Source organism: Narcine bancroftii, chromosome 1 (assembly GCF_036971445.1).
Source record: "Narcine bancroftii isolate sNarBan1 chromosome 1, sNarBan1.hap1, whole genome shotgun sequence".
Classification (NCBI taxonomy): domain Eukaryota; kingdom Metazoa; phylum Chordata; class Chondrichthyes; order Torpediniformes; family Narcinidae; genus Narcine; species Narcine bancroftii.
The window spans coordinates 46,850,406-46,866,188 of NC_091469.1; the positions used below are offsets into that span (position 1 = coordinate 46,850,406).

Below are 15,783 nucleotides of genomic sequence, written 5' to 3' on the forward strand. Positions count from 1 at the left end.
ATTGGCGAACCAATGTACATTGCAAAGAATAATGAAGAGTTAAACAAGCACTTACCTGTGCGAAGTTTGATGATTATTATTCGAGCAATGGGAGTTGGTGAGTCAATGTGCCCATTTCTCCCTCCCCTCTTTTTTCTTGTTTATGGATAAGGATGTTTTGGTTGCAATAAACATGTTCAGTCACAGGTTCGTGTTATGGTTGGTTCATTTAATTTAGTGCATTTAAATTCAGTGGCTTCTCCCTTCTGGACTGTAAAGGAATGGCTGTGCATGCGCGAACGGGATCTCACGTTGACTCAACAACTCCCGTTGCTCGAATAATAATCATCAAACTTCACACAAGTGCTCATTTAACTCTTCATAAAAGCTTAGCACTAGCCAAATGCCATGGTGATTTTTTCCCTATAATGTATATGTGTAAAACCAATTGGATATTAAACCTGAATCCCTCTCCTTTTCTGTTTTTCCTCTGATTAATCAATTAGATTGTTAGAAATATGAACTTATTTTCATGGAGTTTGTTTAGTCTTTTCATAATTATTAAGCAGTCTGCCGTACAATTTGATTCCTTTACCTGATAGGCCTTTCTTATCAATGATATTTTCTGCAGCTTTGGCAACAGCCTCTTGCAAGGTTTCATTTCCAACCCGATTCATTCTGCGGGAGTTCAGAGCATGTTTCTGCTTGACAGTACCAAAGGCCTCTATGAGGGAGTCTACCTGGAAAGCAGCAGGTAAATTGCTGATTAACTACTTTCTATTCAGACTTACTCTGGCTATAATTAAACTAAAATTGAATCGTTTTAATATTTTAATTCCCAATTGTTCAAGCTGTTGATAGCATGACTTCATAATCTTCAAGCTTTCACTTACTCCCATTTGCTTGCAATAAGTTGAAATAAATTTCATTGAATTTGCTTGTCTCATGAACATTGACAGCTAGGTGGGAAAGAAAAGTGGATGAAAGGCACTTGAACACTGCCTCCTACTTTATTAAGGTATTGAGATAACCCCACATATTTAACTGAAGGGTACTGTAAGATTTAGATATAGGCCAATTCTACTCATGCAGCAAGCCAGACTGTAAATAGTCCAGAGTGGGAGTCGTGATGAGCTATAAAATGGCTGTACCATTATTTAATTCACAATGACTCGAGGTCACTGTATCTCAGTTACAAAGCAATATTCATTGAAGTATGAGAGGGAAAAAAATAAGTTCTGATGAAGGATTCCAGATCTGAAACATTAACTGCTTGCTTTTCCACAAATGTTAGCTTACCTGCTGAGTTTTGGCAGCAGTTTTATATTTATGACAGTAAAAACACCTTTGACCCATGAACAGTGCTTGGTTGGATGAAAAGGTTAGGGTTAGGGTTAAGGGTTAGGCCAATGGTGGAAATGAGAGGAAAAACGCAACTTTTTCCAAACACATTTAAATGTCAAGTATAGTCAGTACATGCACCCCTTCATATTCACTTAACTCTGTAGTCATGACATTAAATTGTATATGACTAACTACATTTTTGACTTAATTACCTTGCCATACACTTCTATCAAACACCTAAGGGATTTTAACTCTCAATCTGACAATAATCAGACTTTTAATTGTGTGTCTATGATCGAGAATCTTACCCTTAGTTCACTTTCCTTCCTCCATTTCTCCATACCAATCACATAGATTGATAAATAAAAATATGGATGAAAGCACCAGCAAGTGTGTCATTTTTAAACAGAACAAAATATTCAATAAGTGTGACAAGTTGGAATTAGAACTAATGAATTAAATGGTCGTTTTCACTTAAATCAATTGCCTTCTCATAAGGACTTTCAGGCTGTAAACCTTCATATTGGATAAATATAATGGATGATGTGGCAAACAGCTGAGCACAGTTTTATCTCTTATCTGTGCCAAATTAGTTAATTTCAGCAAGGCTGGAGTGAGAAATTATCTACACCAATACTGGAAATGACAGTGCTTTAGTGTGAAGAAGGCATGAATGGGCAAATAAAATAGCTTCTTAGGCAAGGTTGCAGATGGATGTTATTCCTTATTATGGTCTAGGCTGAATATGCTCCAGTATGTTCAATACTGACAAAATTGAGGACAAATATCAAAGTGGATCTCCTCGCCAGCAGTTGTGAGTACCCTGTACTAGGGGAAGGGAGGACTGAGCCTCAACCAGGCAGCAGTGAAATGTCTGACTTTGGACTCTGGAAGATGAAGCAGAAGTGAAAGGAAGGTACTGGTGCAGAGGGCAGAATCAATTGTTTAAATATAGAATTAGTTGTTTTCAGGAAGAGACACAATAACTGCAATCTTGAGCAAACAATGAGAAACTGAAGAGACTCAGCAGATCAGGTAACACCTAAAGAGTGGAACCAGATTGGAATGAGGGTTATCTAAATTTGGAAAATTCAATTTTGTGTCACTTGTAGTTAGGATTTCACATGACAGTGCTGCATTTTATTAATAGAATATGGGTCGCACTAGTAAAACTAGGTAGTTGCACCGAGGTAGTAGTGTTGATGGCCCTCCTGGAAATACTGCAATGTGAAGTTTACAATTTTGGGAAGTGCTGATAAACCAGCCCTGGAAACCAGCTGCAGTTACTAGCCACAGATAATTTAGTGCCGTTATTGTCAAGTGCAAGACAAAAGAATATTTACTTTATCTCGATAAGAGGCTTGTTTTTCATTGGTATCTTCTTCTGCCACAGAGTCACCTGAGGAGAAAACACAATGTTCTTTCTCAATGAACATCTTGGCACTTGAAGTTGTTGGTCTATCAGTACACGTGTTCACAAATGGCATCATGGGTAATTGTGCTCAGGTTGGTCATGCATGCAGCCAAAGATAAACAGAAGTTTGATTATATGATCACTTGTTGCAATTACCCTCTTTACAAAATTTTATTTACTCCTGATCCTCAGCACCTCAATTTAAAATCTGTATGTGTGTATCAGTATGTCCAATATCATAGCCTTCTCTATCATCGTGACCTCTTTGAGCAACGATAATGTCCAATGTTATATTCTGCATTCCTCACTTCACCAACTTCCTCACTTTTCCATATTATCATCATTCAAGCTAGCCTCTAATATCCTGGAATTCCTTCCATAACTTCCCTTTCTCCCTTCTCCTATTGTGTCAGAGGATTACTCGGGAAGCAAATTAAATCTCGAAATACCAACCATCTTCTTAAGCCCTTCCTTGTTGCTTCCAACAAGGGCAAGGAATTTCAGGTTTTTTTCTTTAAAATAATAAAGACTAACATCACCCTTCCAACTGTTCCTTCAAGATTTATCTTCCCAACTATTCAAAGCCAGGAGCCAATGCTCTGCTTTAGCTTCATTAGAAATCCACCATTTACACACCTGCACCAGACTCACTAAACTGCCAACTGCCCAATTTCTATTCCTGGCCTACATGCTGTTGATAATAATTTTATTTCTGCTAGTACAATTTCCCTCTCCTTTGAATCTGCTGTAACATCCTTCTTCTTCACAATCATATTTTAACTTTGGCAGCCAGCCAATATTACCTCCTCTCAATATTTTTAAAAGGACTGTCAGCTGCCAAATCCACACCTAACTTTCCCTGCTTCTTCAATCAGAATTCCACCTGTCCTATACAGCTAAAATCAGCTACAAATTGCATGGAGTAAACCACCTCTTCATCTCCTCGAACACTCCACTTTTAGAATGTCAACAAAAACTCGCCTCTGATTATCCTCCAAGGCTTTCTTTAACAAGCAGCTCCACCCCTTCCACTGGACCTGGTCACTTATCTCATTTACTGTCCAATTTTAACCAAAGATCCTTGTGTGAAGTGCCCTGGAACCCCGCTACAGTAATTAGAGATGTCCAAAGATCCTTCACATAAGAAAAGGGATTTGTATCAACACAAAAAAAATGCTACACATATTGAAAAACTGAAATAAAGATGTTTGGATGGAACCTCACTAAAGAAAAGCCATCCTCCTGAAAGGTTAATTGTTTCTCTGTACAGATGCCGCCTGGCCTGATTAATTTTAGCAATTATTTTCCCATTATATTTCCATAAATAATTTTGAAAACAGAATCATCAAAAACCTTACCAGGAAAGAAAGGCTGCATGTTAAACAGCTGAGCATTGTGCACTTCCATTTTTCCAGTACTTATATTTTCTACACCAACAAAGTACCTGAATGGAACAGAAACGTTTTCACTTATTTAAAACTTTTTAGCTACTTGTATATACTACCCTATAATGATTTCAGTTTTTTAATTTTTTACATGAATAATATATGAATGCAAACACTTCCTCAATGCTATAATCATAGTTATTCAGCCCACCATGCCCATGTCAACCATCAAGCACCCATCTATATCCAATTTATCAGCACTTTGGCCATAGCCTTCGTTTAACTCTCTTTAATAGGAAAATTATTGAAATAAATTTGTGAAAGATAAACAGTGGGTTTATGTTTCAGGTCCAGGACCATTCCAGTTAATTTGTATCAGCTGTTTTAATCATAGCCTCATGCAAAATCATCACTACTCCATTGAACTGGGATCACACTGTTCAACCAATTCCCAAGTCAGAGAAATTTTCTTACTTGCATAATGAGTTACACTTGAGAGCACTCAGTCCAAAATTATTTCCAATATATGTCATTCTGTCCGTCTCAGCAGACTACATGGGAATGAAAAGACAAATCATCTGAACAAAGGCTTGAGAAATTTAAAGAACTGTATTAATGGTGTTTAGAGAAGTTAGAGTCTACTGTAATTATTCAGTACGCCACTTTTAATTATGACAACACGCTATGAAAGCAGAAAAGTGTACATTATCATTCATTACAAAGTGCGCCCATCACTAATTCTTACCAAAATCAGCTGATTCTTCTTCCGGGGATTATTTTTATTTATATTTTTATGCAATCGAAATTCCACATTTTCTGAATTTGTGAGCTTTCCATTGGAAAACTGAACTGCAAAAGAACATTTCAGGAATTAAACCAGAGGGCCAGATGTTAAACATGAGCATAAATGGTCTTAATATATGTTACTAGGTAAGTTTCTGTGAACTAATAGCTACTGTATTTTTTTTAAGATAGAGCTCAGTATATATTTTTTAATATGTTCTTGTGTTGAGGGCATTGCCAGCAAAACAAAATTTGCCCTAATCTGTCTTGAGTGGACAAGACCATTTGGTCATCATTGTGATCAGGACTGGAGTCAAGTGTACACCAGAATGAGTAGAGGTGGTAGATCCCTTTTACCAAAATATAGTTATTAAAGTATTTTGAATGATAACTTTGATATTTTAATTTGTGTTGGTTCAAAGTTACTTCAGCTGAAATTAAATTGCACAATTCGCTTTGGTGAGATTTGGATGCCATGTCTGTGGGGCTCTCATCTGGTTCGAGAAGCACAAATATAATTCACAGCATTTTTCAAAACAAATTTTAAAATTGAACCCTTTGAGAAATGCAGAAAATAACATAACATATCAACATTTTACACAATTCAAGAAATTAGAATTAACCAATTCATATTTAAAATTAAATAGCATATTTACATACTTTTACCAAACATCTAGTTTAATTAGTACTATGCCCCAGTTTCATCCACCTCACTATCCTTCAGAATCTACTCTAAGTCATTGCTGTTCCGGTCCAAGTTACCTTTTTCATTTCTAAAAGGATCTTAAACAGTAATATCACATGCAAACAATGAGAAACTGGTGGAAATGGCCAGACAATGTTTCAGGTTGGGATCACTAGTGGTAGAGGCTGGTACAATAGGACATTTAAGACTCTTGGACAAGCACAAGGCACATGGGTACAAGAAAAAGAGGGTTATGGATGTGAGGTAGGAAAAATTTCATTTGTTGAGTAGATTTATAAAGATCAGCACGACATCGTGGGTCAAAGAGCCTGCACTGTGTTGCAATTTTCTACGTAGTACAAATCTATCAAGGGGGAAAAAAAAGAGGCAGATATCTCCACACAGCCCAACTCCACATCCCAAACATGCTGTTCTTCATCAACCTAAATTTCATTATCAAACCCACAAAGGGAGGCACAGTTGTGGTATGGGGTATGGACCTCTATACTGCAGAGAATCCCTCCGTCAACTCCCAATTATTTCCTCATAATTGATCCCCAGACCAGGACCCTACTCAAGATTCAAGATTCCTTTAATGTCATGTAATAGTACAGATCACGTTGAATGAAATTGCCTTCTGCCTGTCGTAAGGCAGACAAATAAAAAGAGGTGCCATTAGTGTCACCTGGCGCCACTTACAGTATAAGTGAAAGAGAAGCAAAAGAGAGTCCTTCCAGTCACTGAGTGTCTGTGGATTCACCTCCAGTGTTGCCACAACTCCTGCAGACACACAGTCTCCTGTTTGATCCATTGGCAACCTGAGCTCCAGATCCAATCCTATCAGGAAGTCTTCAGAGCCAGAAGCCCTTCGGGAACCCTTTTTGCCATCAGTGTCCTCTCGAATCCTAGCTCCAGTACCTGGTTCCCATGAGCCAGTCTCCAGCAGTTCACAGCCCATGTGAGTCCCCTAACCAAGTTGGCCGCAGCCTGTGTGGGTCTCTCAGCTTCTGAGACCATCGCAGGTCCCGGCCATGGTCAGTGTCCTGCATGGTGTCTCCTTTGCTTCTCCTTCTCAATGGTGGGTGTTCTCCTTGTTTCTGTTGCTCTGCGCTGCTCTGCTGCTCCCCCGAAGACTACAACCCCTTGAGGCTGCTGCCAAGCACAGATGCCACCATCTGGAGCGCAGACCCATAGTTGCAGGATTTTAGTTTAAAAATACCGTTGTCTCCTCTAACTGGCTGTTTAATGCCTGTACGGATCCTTTGAAGCAGTGCTGTGTCTCCGCTCTCCCAGGTCCACACAAGCACCATCATGAAATTATCATTTCCCTGACTATCACAGTCCTTATTGTTACAGAGTCCAGAGGATCCCAAAAACCAGCAGCAATAGATATGCACCACAACAAAAGTTCTGAAACAAAAGTTGTTTTTAATTATAATTGAACAAGAAAACAGAATTGAACTTTAACTTATTACTTAACCCCCCCTCTAACACTAAGTGTAGGTGTGTGTAATGTATATTTAAGATTAGAAAAGTTCTTTGGATTACAGTCCAATCTCACTGGTTGCAAGCAATTCATGTACTGTGCGCAGAAGTTAGCATTAACAAAGTTCACCAGTCGAGGGGAGTCACGTGATGGAGTAGTGGCCGGACGGTGAACTCCAGCCCTCTCCAGAAAAGTCGGAAAAAACAAGAGAAAACACAAAGGCACAGAAATAAAAGTTACAGAAAAGTGAGTATAAAGGTGGAAAGAAGATGGCGACAAAAAAAGAAAAATCGAAAGCAACGGCAAGAAGAGAGGAAGAGAAGACAAAGGAGGAAAAAGGTGAAGGCCTTACCTGTCCGAAGAGGCCTGCTGCGGAGAGAGAAACCCGCTCCCTCAGGTCGGTAAATAATGGACTACAAAAATGGCTCGCTGAGCCGAGCAAAAGTGCGTGATGCGAATGAAAAAAAACACACCGACGGGAGGGGGGACCAGCTGGGGAGTCGATCTCCACAGCCGGCAACGACAGCTGCAGAACACCTGCAGCAAGAAGAGACCACAGAAGACAATAGAAACAAGAAAGAAGAGGAGGAAAGGGCAACAAAGAAACAACAGATGGTCAACCCAGAGGAAGAAGAAGAGGAAGAGTATGGTGAAATAGAAGAAGAAAAGATAGGCAAGGTAAAGGATATACTTGCTCTTATTAAAGGATACATGGAGTCATTTAAAGAATGGCAAACACAGGAATTTAAGGATTTAAGAAAAAGAATAAACAACACAGAAGAGAAAATAATTAAAATGGAGATGACCTTAACAGAAATGGGAAAGAAAATGGACAAGATGGAAGAGCGGGCAGTAGCAGCAGAAATGGAGGTAGAAGACTTAAAAAAGAAATTGGAGAAATCTAATAAAAAACTAAAGAGACACAAGAACTACTAGCTCAAAAAATAGATACAATGGAAAACCATAACAGAAGAAATAACATAAAGATAGTGGGCCTTAAGGAAGATGAAGAAGGCAAGAATATGAGGGAGTTTATAAAAGAGTGGATCCCTAAGACCCTAGGATGTCCAGAACTACAGCATGAAATGGAAATAGAAAGGGCACATAGAGTATTGGCCTCTAAACCACAACCACAACAAAAACCAAGATCTATTGTAGTAAAATTCCTAAGATATACTACAAGAGAAAAGGTACTGGAGAAGACAATGGAAAAAGTAAGAGAGGGCAACAAACCACTGGAGTATAAAGGGCAAAAAATCTTCATTTACCCAGATATAAGTTTTGAACTCCTAAAGAAGAGAAAAGAGTTCAATACAGCAAAGGCGATTTTATGGAAGAAAGGGTATAAATTTATACTAAAGCATCCAGCGGTATTGAAAATATTTATTCCAGGACAACAAAACAGACTATTCTCGGATCCAGAAGAAGCACAAAAATTTGCAGAACAATTACAAAAATAGACTGAGGGAGGAAGACGGGTAATGAGAGTTAAAATGATCACGATTGATATGTATGTGGGTAAAGACAAAAATAGACTGAGGGATGAAGACGGGTAATGAGAGTAAAAATGATCACGATTGATATGTATGCGGGTAAAGAGGTATAAGAGTGAATAGAGACAATGAGCATACATGAATGTATCTGTACTTAGAGGAAAATATAGATAGTATAGACAAGAATTAATAAGGGAAGGTAATGGAATAGAGAGAATAAGGAGGGAATTAAAAGAGTGACCTTGGTGACATATGAAAAGTGAAATCTTTTCTGGGGGAGGCGGGGTGGGGGGAAATAGCGGTCACTGCAAAATCAGTTGACGCTTGCGAGTGGATTCGCAAATCCAAATGGAGAGGGGAGATGTGGTTGTCCGACAAGGGATAAAGGACAACTCAGGAGGGGAAGGGGAGATTGGGGATAAATAAGATAGAAATAGGAGAATAAGGAAAATGTTAGATGTTGTAGGAATGTTGTCTTATAAAGAGTTGAAAATAAGAAAACAGAAATGGAAAAGGAGGAAAGGTAATGATGGAAAAACGGAAAGAGAAGATAAACAAAATATAAAAGGGCTACGCTGAACTATATGTCTTTAAATATTAATGGAATACATAACCAAATTAAAAGGAAGAAACTACCAAATTTAAATGAATAAATGTATTCCATTAAAAAAAATAACATATTGGTTAAGAAATAAGATTGAAATATTCGAACAAGTATAGGAGCCTTACATTAAATACAATAGCGAAAACCTACCGGGGACAAACAGTACCTAAGTTGATGGAAGGAGAAGGAAAGAAAAGAATGGACTCAGTAGAATTCCTGGTGTAATTTTGTTGAATGACAACATTGTCTGACTGGCTTAATGCAACCTAGATTGTATACCTAAAATGGATGAGAGGGGGGGGTGGGGGGGTGGTTTGGGAGGAAAGGGGGGGGGGAGAAAAAGTCACTGTATATGTGTGAAAAAGAAATAGTGTATATCATGGCTAATGTGATTTATGGTGTGAAAAATAAAAAAATTTAAAAAAAAACAAAGTTCACCAGTCTTTGGTACTTAACAGGCAAATGATTACCACTCAGGAGGGTTCTTGCTGTATTTCACAGAGATTCCTTTCCCAGGACATCCACAACTGATTCCTTCTCAATCAATCTTGCTGATGAAACTTGCCCCTTTCAGGGTTCTCCAGATGATCCTCTTTCTCTCTGGTCACTAGTCTTCTCCTTTGACCAGACAGCCTTCCAAAGTTTGCCAGCTTGTCCTTCTTGAACTAATTTCTGTCTCCTCTCTCTCTGTTTCACACCCTCCCTCTCTGAGAGCAAAACAGCTCTCCTCTGCCTGCAAAGATCACATGCTCTCCTAGGAAAGCTGCTGAAGATACTTTGTTGCCTTCTGCAAAAAGCATTCTGCAAAAGTCCTGCAAATATTCTATTTTAAAATGTGTGTGTGCAAGCTGCTCTAACAATTCCTCCCAAACCACCTCTAAATACTCTGTCACATTATCACTTCAGGTGAACTTTTCTCCACTGACTCTAACCCAATAGTTTGCCAACCCCCCACAACACCCCGAATCTCCTGCCCAAAATTCACAAACAGAACTGCCCTACCAGAACTACTCCTCCACAGGGTCCTACTGCCTGATCATAACTTTGATAGTCCTGTAGTGATTTAAATGGGGCCAGCGTGTTTGTTTTTTATAAAAACAATTAGAGAACCCATGCAGTCCATGCCCAAGATAATGGCGTCAATGCTTGGCAGCCCAGGTTGTGTGCTTCTGGGGAGTAGCAGACCAGAAAAGAGCACCAGAGTGGAAGATCATCTTCTGCTGAGGAGAAGGTTCAGAGAGGACCCTGCAGAGTAGAAGAGCACAGCAAAGGACCAGCAAGTAGCTCAATAGCTGAAGGATTCACACAAGGCTACAGGCTGCTTGTGGAGAATGGCACATGAGAACCAAGTATTAGGGCTGGGATGCATAAGGATGCCTATGGTGAATGGGGATCTCGAAGGATTTCTCGTGCAACAGCTTTCAGATCATGCCAATGGTTGGAACTAGGGGCCAAGGAGGGTGACTTAGAAGCCTGAAGCTCGGGTTCACCACTAAACCGGACAGAAGGCCATGTGGCTACAGAAGTTACAGGAGCACAAGAGGCAGAGCTATTGGAGAGGTGATGGGATTCACGGGCATTCAATGCCTCTGACAGGACTTGCTTTTGCTTCCCTTTCTCTTCTAGTAGGGGCACTGAACTAGTGTCACCTCTGTGTAAATTTATGGGCAAACAAAAGCTAACAAATGTTGGGTACATGATAATAAAGGAATCTTGAATTCCAATTCTCTAGCTCTCACCACCTTAACTTCAACATGGATGTGAAATCCTTCTCTCATCCATTCCCCATCAGGAAGGCCTCGGAGAGCTCCACTTCTATTGTGAATACAGAGCCATTCAGTTTCCCCTCAACTAATAATCTCTTGTGTTTGGCAGAACTTGATTTTGTCTTTAACAACTTTGTTTTCTCTCCCCAGCTTCTCCTTTTATTCCCCCTTGATATACATGATATCACGCCTTCCTACTTTATTCTCAATAAAGAATCCCATTATAAAACAACAATTGATCATCTCTCTTCATCTCACTTCCTGACCTGATGAGTCCCTCCAGCTTCTTAGTTAAAGATTCCAGCATCTGTACATTTTGTTTCTCTCTATCTTATAATCAGAATCTATTGTCCTGAACACGGGTCACAAAATTCATTTTGCAGCACCTTTTATTGTGAATTATAGGAACAAAAATCGCTATAAATTACATTCAAAACAAAATATAAATTAGTGCAAAAGAAAAGTGAGGTTGTGTCTGTGATTCACTGTCCATTCAGAAATCTGATGGCAGAGTGGAAGAAACTGTTTTTGTACCTTTGGGCGTACCTGTTCAGGCTCCTGTATCCCCTTCCTGATGGTAGCAGTGAAAAAAGAACATGGCCTGGGTAGTGAGAGTCCTTGAGGATAGAGGCTGCTTTGAGACAGCGCCTCTTGGATGGAGTGAAGGTTATAACCCTCTGTAGCCTGTTTCTGTTCTGTGCATTGGCACCTCCATACCAGGCAATGATGCAACCAGTCAGTGTTCTCCATGGTACACTTGAGGAAATTTGCAAGCATCTTCGGTGACATACCAAATCACCTCAAACTCCTCACAAAGTATAGCCACTATCGAACCTTCTTCACGACAGCTTTGGCGTGACTCCCCAGGATAGATCTTCAGAGAAGTTGACACCCAGAAATTTGAAGTTCTTTCCCATTTACATTGCAGACCCCCTCGATGGGTTCTCCTGGATTCCCCTTCCTGAAGACCACAATCAGTTCCTTAGTTTTGCTATATTGAGTGCAAGGTTATTGTTGTGACAACCCTCAACTAGCTGATCTATCGCACTCCTGTACACTTCCTTTTTGCCATCTGTGATTCTTCCAATGACTGTGGAGTCACTGGCAAATTAATAGATGGCATTTGAATTGAGTGTAGAGAGAGGAGAACAGTGGGCTAAGCACGCACCTTTGAGGTGTACCTGTGTTGTCAGGGAGGAAACATTGTTACCGATTTGCAATAACTGTGGTCTTCTGATAAGAAAGTCAAGGATCCCATTGCAGAGAACAAGGTTTTGAAGCTTGATGATCAGTACTGAGGATATGATGATGTTGAAAGCTGAGCTGTAGTTGATGAAAAGCAACCTGATATACATGATGTACAGGGCGAGTGGAGAGCAGTGGGAATGCATCGGCTGTGGAGCTATTGCGGCAGTAGGCAAATTACGTGGGTCCTGGTCTTTACTTAAATATCATTTAATTCTGGGCATGACGAACTTCTCAAAGCATTTCATCGTAGTAGATGTGAGCGCTACTGGACAAAAATCACTGAGGCAGCTCACTCTGTTCTTCTTGGGCACCAGTATAATTGATGTGCTTTTTGAAGAAGGTGGGAACTTCAGACTGCAGCAGAGATTGAAAATATCTGTGAACACCAGATACGCCATCAGGGCCTAATGCAAAGATTCACCCTCTTGAAGGATGTTCTGACTTTGGCATCAGAGACATATCACAGGGTCGCCAGCTTCTGCAGGGATTCTCATTGATACTGTTAAATACTCTTTTTCAAAGCGAGCACAAAAGGTGTTCAGTTCATCAGGGAGTGAAGCAACACAGATTGTTATGATGTTAGGCTTCGCCTTGTAGGATATAATGGCCTGAAAACCCTGCCATAGCTGACGAGTATTGCCTCTTTGGGGTTAAGATAGCCTTCCATAGGTTGTACCTGGACTTCCTATAGAAATCTGGATCATGGTCTTAAACCCCATCGACCTCACCCTCAACAGGTTGCAAATCCTTTGATTCATCCACGTCTTTTGGTAGGGGTTCAAAGATACCTCAGCGGTGACAGCTTAACACCGAGTGAAGAAGCCGTTACCCATTCCGCCAGACCTAGTCCTGATGCTCTTGAATCTCTTTCGCGATGCAAGTGGGTCAGAGATTACAGGGTAGAATGGTAGAAATGCTCAACAAGGCTTGGGTGCTCTGTGTGTAACGCTCCAGGTAATTATCATAAACAGATGGGAGGGAGACTCCAATGATCTCGTCTAACACGTTTATTACACGTGAGCGATGGAATACTGTATCTGCCTCCAAAAACTGTCTAGCACATAGAAGTATGCAATTGTTATGATCAATTATGAGGCCCCACTTTCAACCTCTGCCGTCACCATGCCATGATCTCGTTGAATGGCGGAGCAGGCTCGAAGGGTCGAATGACCTACTCCTGCTCCTATCTTCTATGTTTCTAAGTCTCGGATTGGACTAATTAATCATGAAAGACTAGCTGCAAGTCCACGGCTTTCACTCTCTCCCTGCCGACCCATTCCCTCTCCTCCTTCTACCCCACCCACGCTCCACTCTCCCCACTGCCACGCTCCGACCCCTCCATTCAGAACCTACCGAGAGTGGCCCACTCCTTCGGTTCCTCCTCCGCGCTCTCCCGGTACTTCCACACTACCTGCGCCGCCATGGCTGAAAATGCCGTCTCCCCCAGAACACAACGAGCCTCCCACAACACTGCCATCTACCGGCACGGCGTCTGCCCCGTCGCCTGCAGCGACACCACCCCCAGCGATCACCCACCTCGCAGCCATCCAGTCAGTCGGGTGTTATCCGCATTGCTCGGCTGAGGCGACAGTGGACGATGTAATGCGGCTCAACCCAAATTTCACCTTCAGCCTCCCAGTACGTTGGAACATCGCAGTCTCGAATGTAAAATTGGAGAAGCAAACAGAACAGGTCAGGTAGCTTTTGACCTCCTGTTTGCAACAAAACTATCTGCTGGACGACCCAGCGGGACAAGCAGGAGATTTTGCGTTGGAACCCATCATGCTGCTGATCTCCTCCAGCAGGTTGTTTTGCTCCAGATTCCAGCATCGGTAACCTTCTGAGTCTCCAAATGTTTCAGCATTTTCCGATTTTTATTTTAGATTTCCAGAATTTTTATTTTCAGACATATTATTATTCGCCTCCACTTCAGTCATCAGGAAATGACAAATTCCACAGGACCCAAACATCAACTAGGATGTAAGAAAAATAGAGGTTTATGTGTGTGAGGTAGGGAAATTAGATTGTTGTGGAATAGATGGGCACAGCATCGTGGGTCGAAGGGACTGGACTGTTGTAATGTTCTATTGTATACGAAGAGCAATAGTTCAGAGCTACCTGTGCAGTAAAGAATGCCATTCCAACACAGTTACCACATTTAACCTCTACCTTAACCTGCAAATTTATTATGCAGATGTTTGGAGTTGTATTCCATTTGAGAAAATTACTTAAAATTTCAGAGATAAATATCATACATTTTGTGAAATTTGGAACCCATCTTTCCAAACTGTTGGTATCAAAATTTAAATTAATCTCAAACATTCCCTTTCTCCTATAGGTCAATCGGAATATATACACACACATATAAGTTTAAAAGTATTGGAAAGTGAAGTGCTCCTGTTGTGGTTTTCTTGTTCCTTCTTATTTTAGTTTGTTGAGGGGAGGTGGTCGGAAGAGGGAATTTAGAGGTAGTTTTTCTCTTTTTTTCCTTTTTTGTGTAAAATACCATGTGTATTTAGATTAAGTTTGAAATATTGTGATGTTTGTTGTGGTTTTATATTAAATAAAATTATTTTTTAAATCCTGGAAATTTATTACTGTCCTTCATCGTTAGAGTATCTACATCCTAGAGCTCAACCCACAGGTGCTGTGGGAAAATCTTTAACAAAAGACTCAGCCGTCTTCACGTGGACAGGGAAGACTGATCAATAAATGCTGACCTTGCCAACACCCAAAAACCAAAATAAAGATTAATTGAAAAATCAAGAATGAGATGACATTTTTTGGACAATAGGGTAGACAAGAGTTATGGAGATTATTGTTTATTGTCAAGTATATGGAGATAGTGAAAAACATTGTTTTGTCTGCTGCCCAGGCAGTCGACCTATACATAGTACAACAGATAAGAACATAAGAAATAGGAGCAGGAGTAGACCATCCGGCCCGTCAAACCCGTTCTGCCATTCAATAAGATCATAGCTGATCTGATCATTGATTCAACTCCACCTACCTGCCTTTTCCCCATATCCCTTAATTCCTTTTTTTATGTAAAATCTAACTAAACCTTAAATATGTTTAATGAAGTAGTCTCAACTGCTTCCCTAGGCAGAGAATTCCAGATTCCTTACTCACTGCGAAAAAGTTTTTCCCCATCTCAGGCTTAAATCTACTCCCCTGATTCTTGAGCGTGTGTCCCCTAGTTCTGGTCTCACCTACTAGTGAAAACAATTTTCCTGCCTCTATCTTATCTATCCCTTTCATAATTTTATATTTCTATAAAATCTCTCATTCTTCTGAATTCGAATGAGGATAATCCCAGATGATTTAGTCTCGCCTCGTGGGTCAATCTCCTCATCTTCAGGATCAACCTGGTGAACCTCCTCTGGACTGCCTCCAAGGCCAGTAGATCCTTCCTCAAGTATGGAGATCAGAACTGCACACAGTACTCCAGGTGCAGCCTCACCAGTATCTTGTATAGTTTCAGCATGACCTCCCTGTTTTTGAATTCAAGATCAAAGCAAAAGTGCAGGTGACAATGTTACAAATAAACAAAAATATTGGATATAGGGTCACCCAATCTGCATTTGGTTTCCCCA

General features: G+C 40.4%; 1 protein-coding gene across 1 annotated transcript in view; it reads right to left on the bottom strand.

Moving 5' to 3' along the window:
- The window catches only part of polr1e (RNA polymerase I subunit E), a 39,484-nt gene extending 25,863 nt beyond the window's left edge, over positions 1-13,621 (bottom strand). The window contains exons 1-6 of the mRNA XM_069925815.1: positions 13,541-13,621; positions 4,868-4,971; positions 4,597-4,673; positions 4,096-4,181; positions 2,667-2,722; positions 575-719 (exon numbers count right to left, since the gene is read on the bottom strand). Coding sequence (XP_069781916.1) covers positions 575-719; positions 2,667-2,722; positions 4,096-4,181; positions 4,597-4,673; positions 4,868-4,971; positions 13,541-13,610 — 538 coding nt within the window. The 5' untranslated portion in view covers positions 13,611-13,621. The remainder of the gene's footprint in view (positions 1-574; positions 720-2,666; positions 2,723-4,095; positions 4,182-4,596; positions 4,674-4,867; positions 4,972-13,540) is intronic.
- Between the last annotated feature and the right edge of the window lie 2,162 nt (positions 13,622-15,783).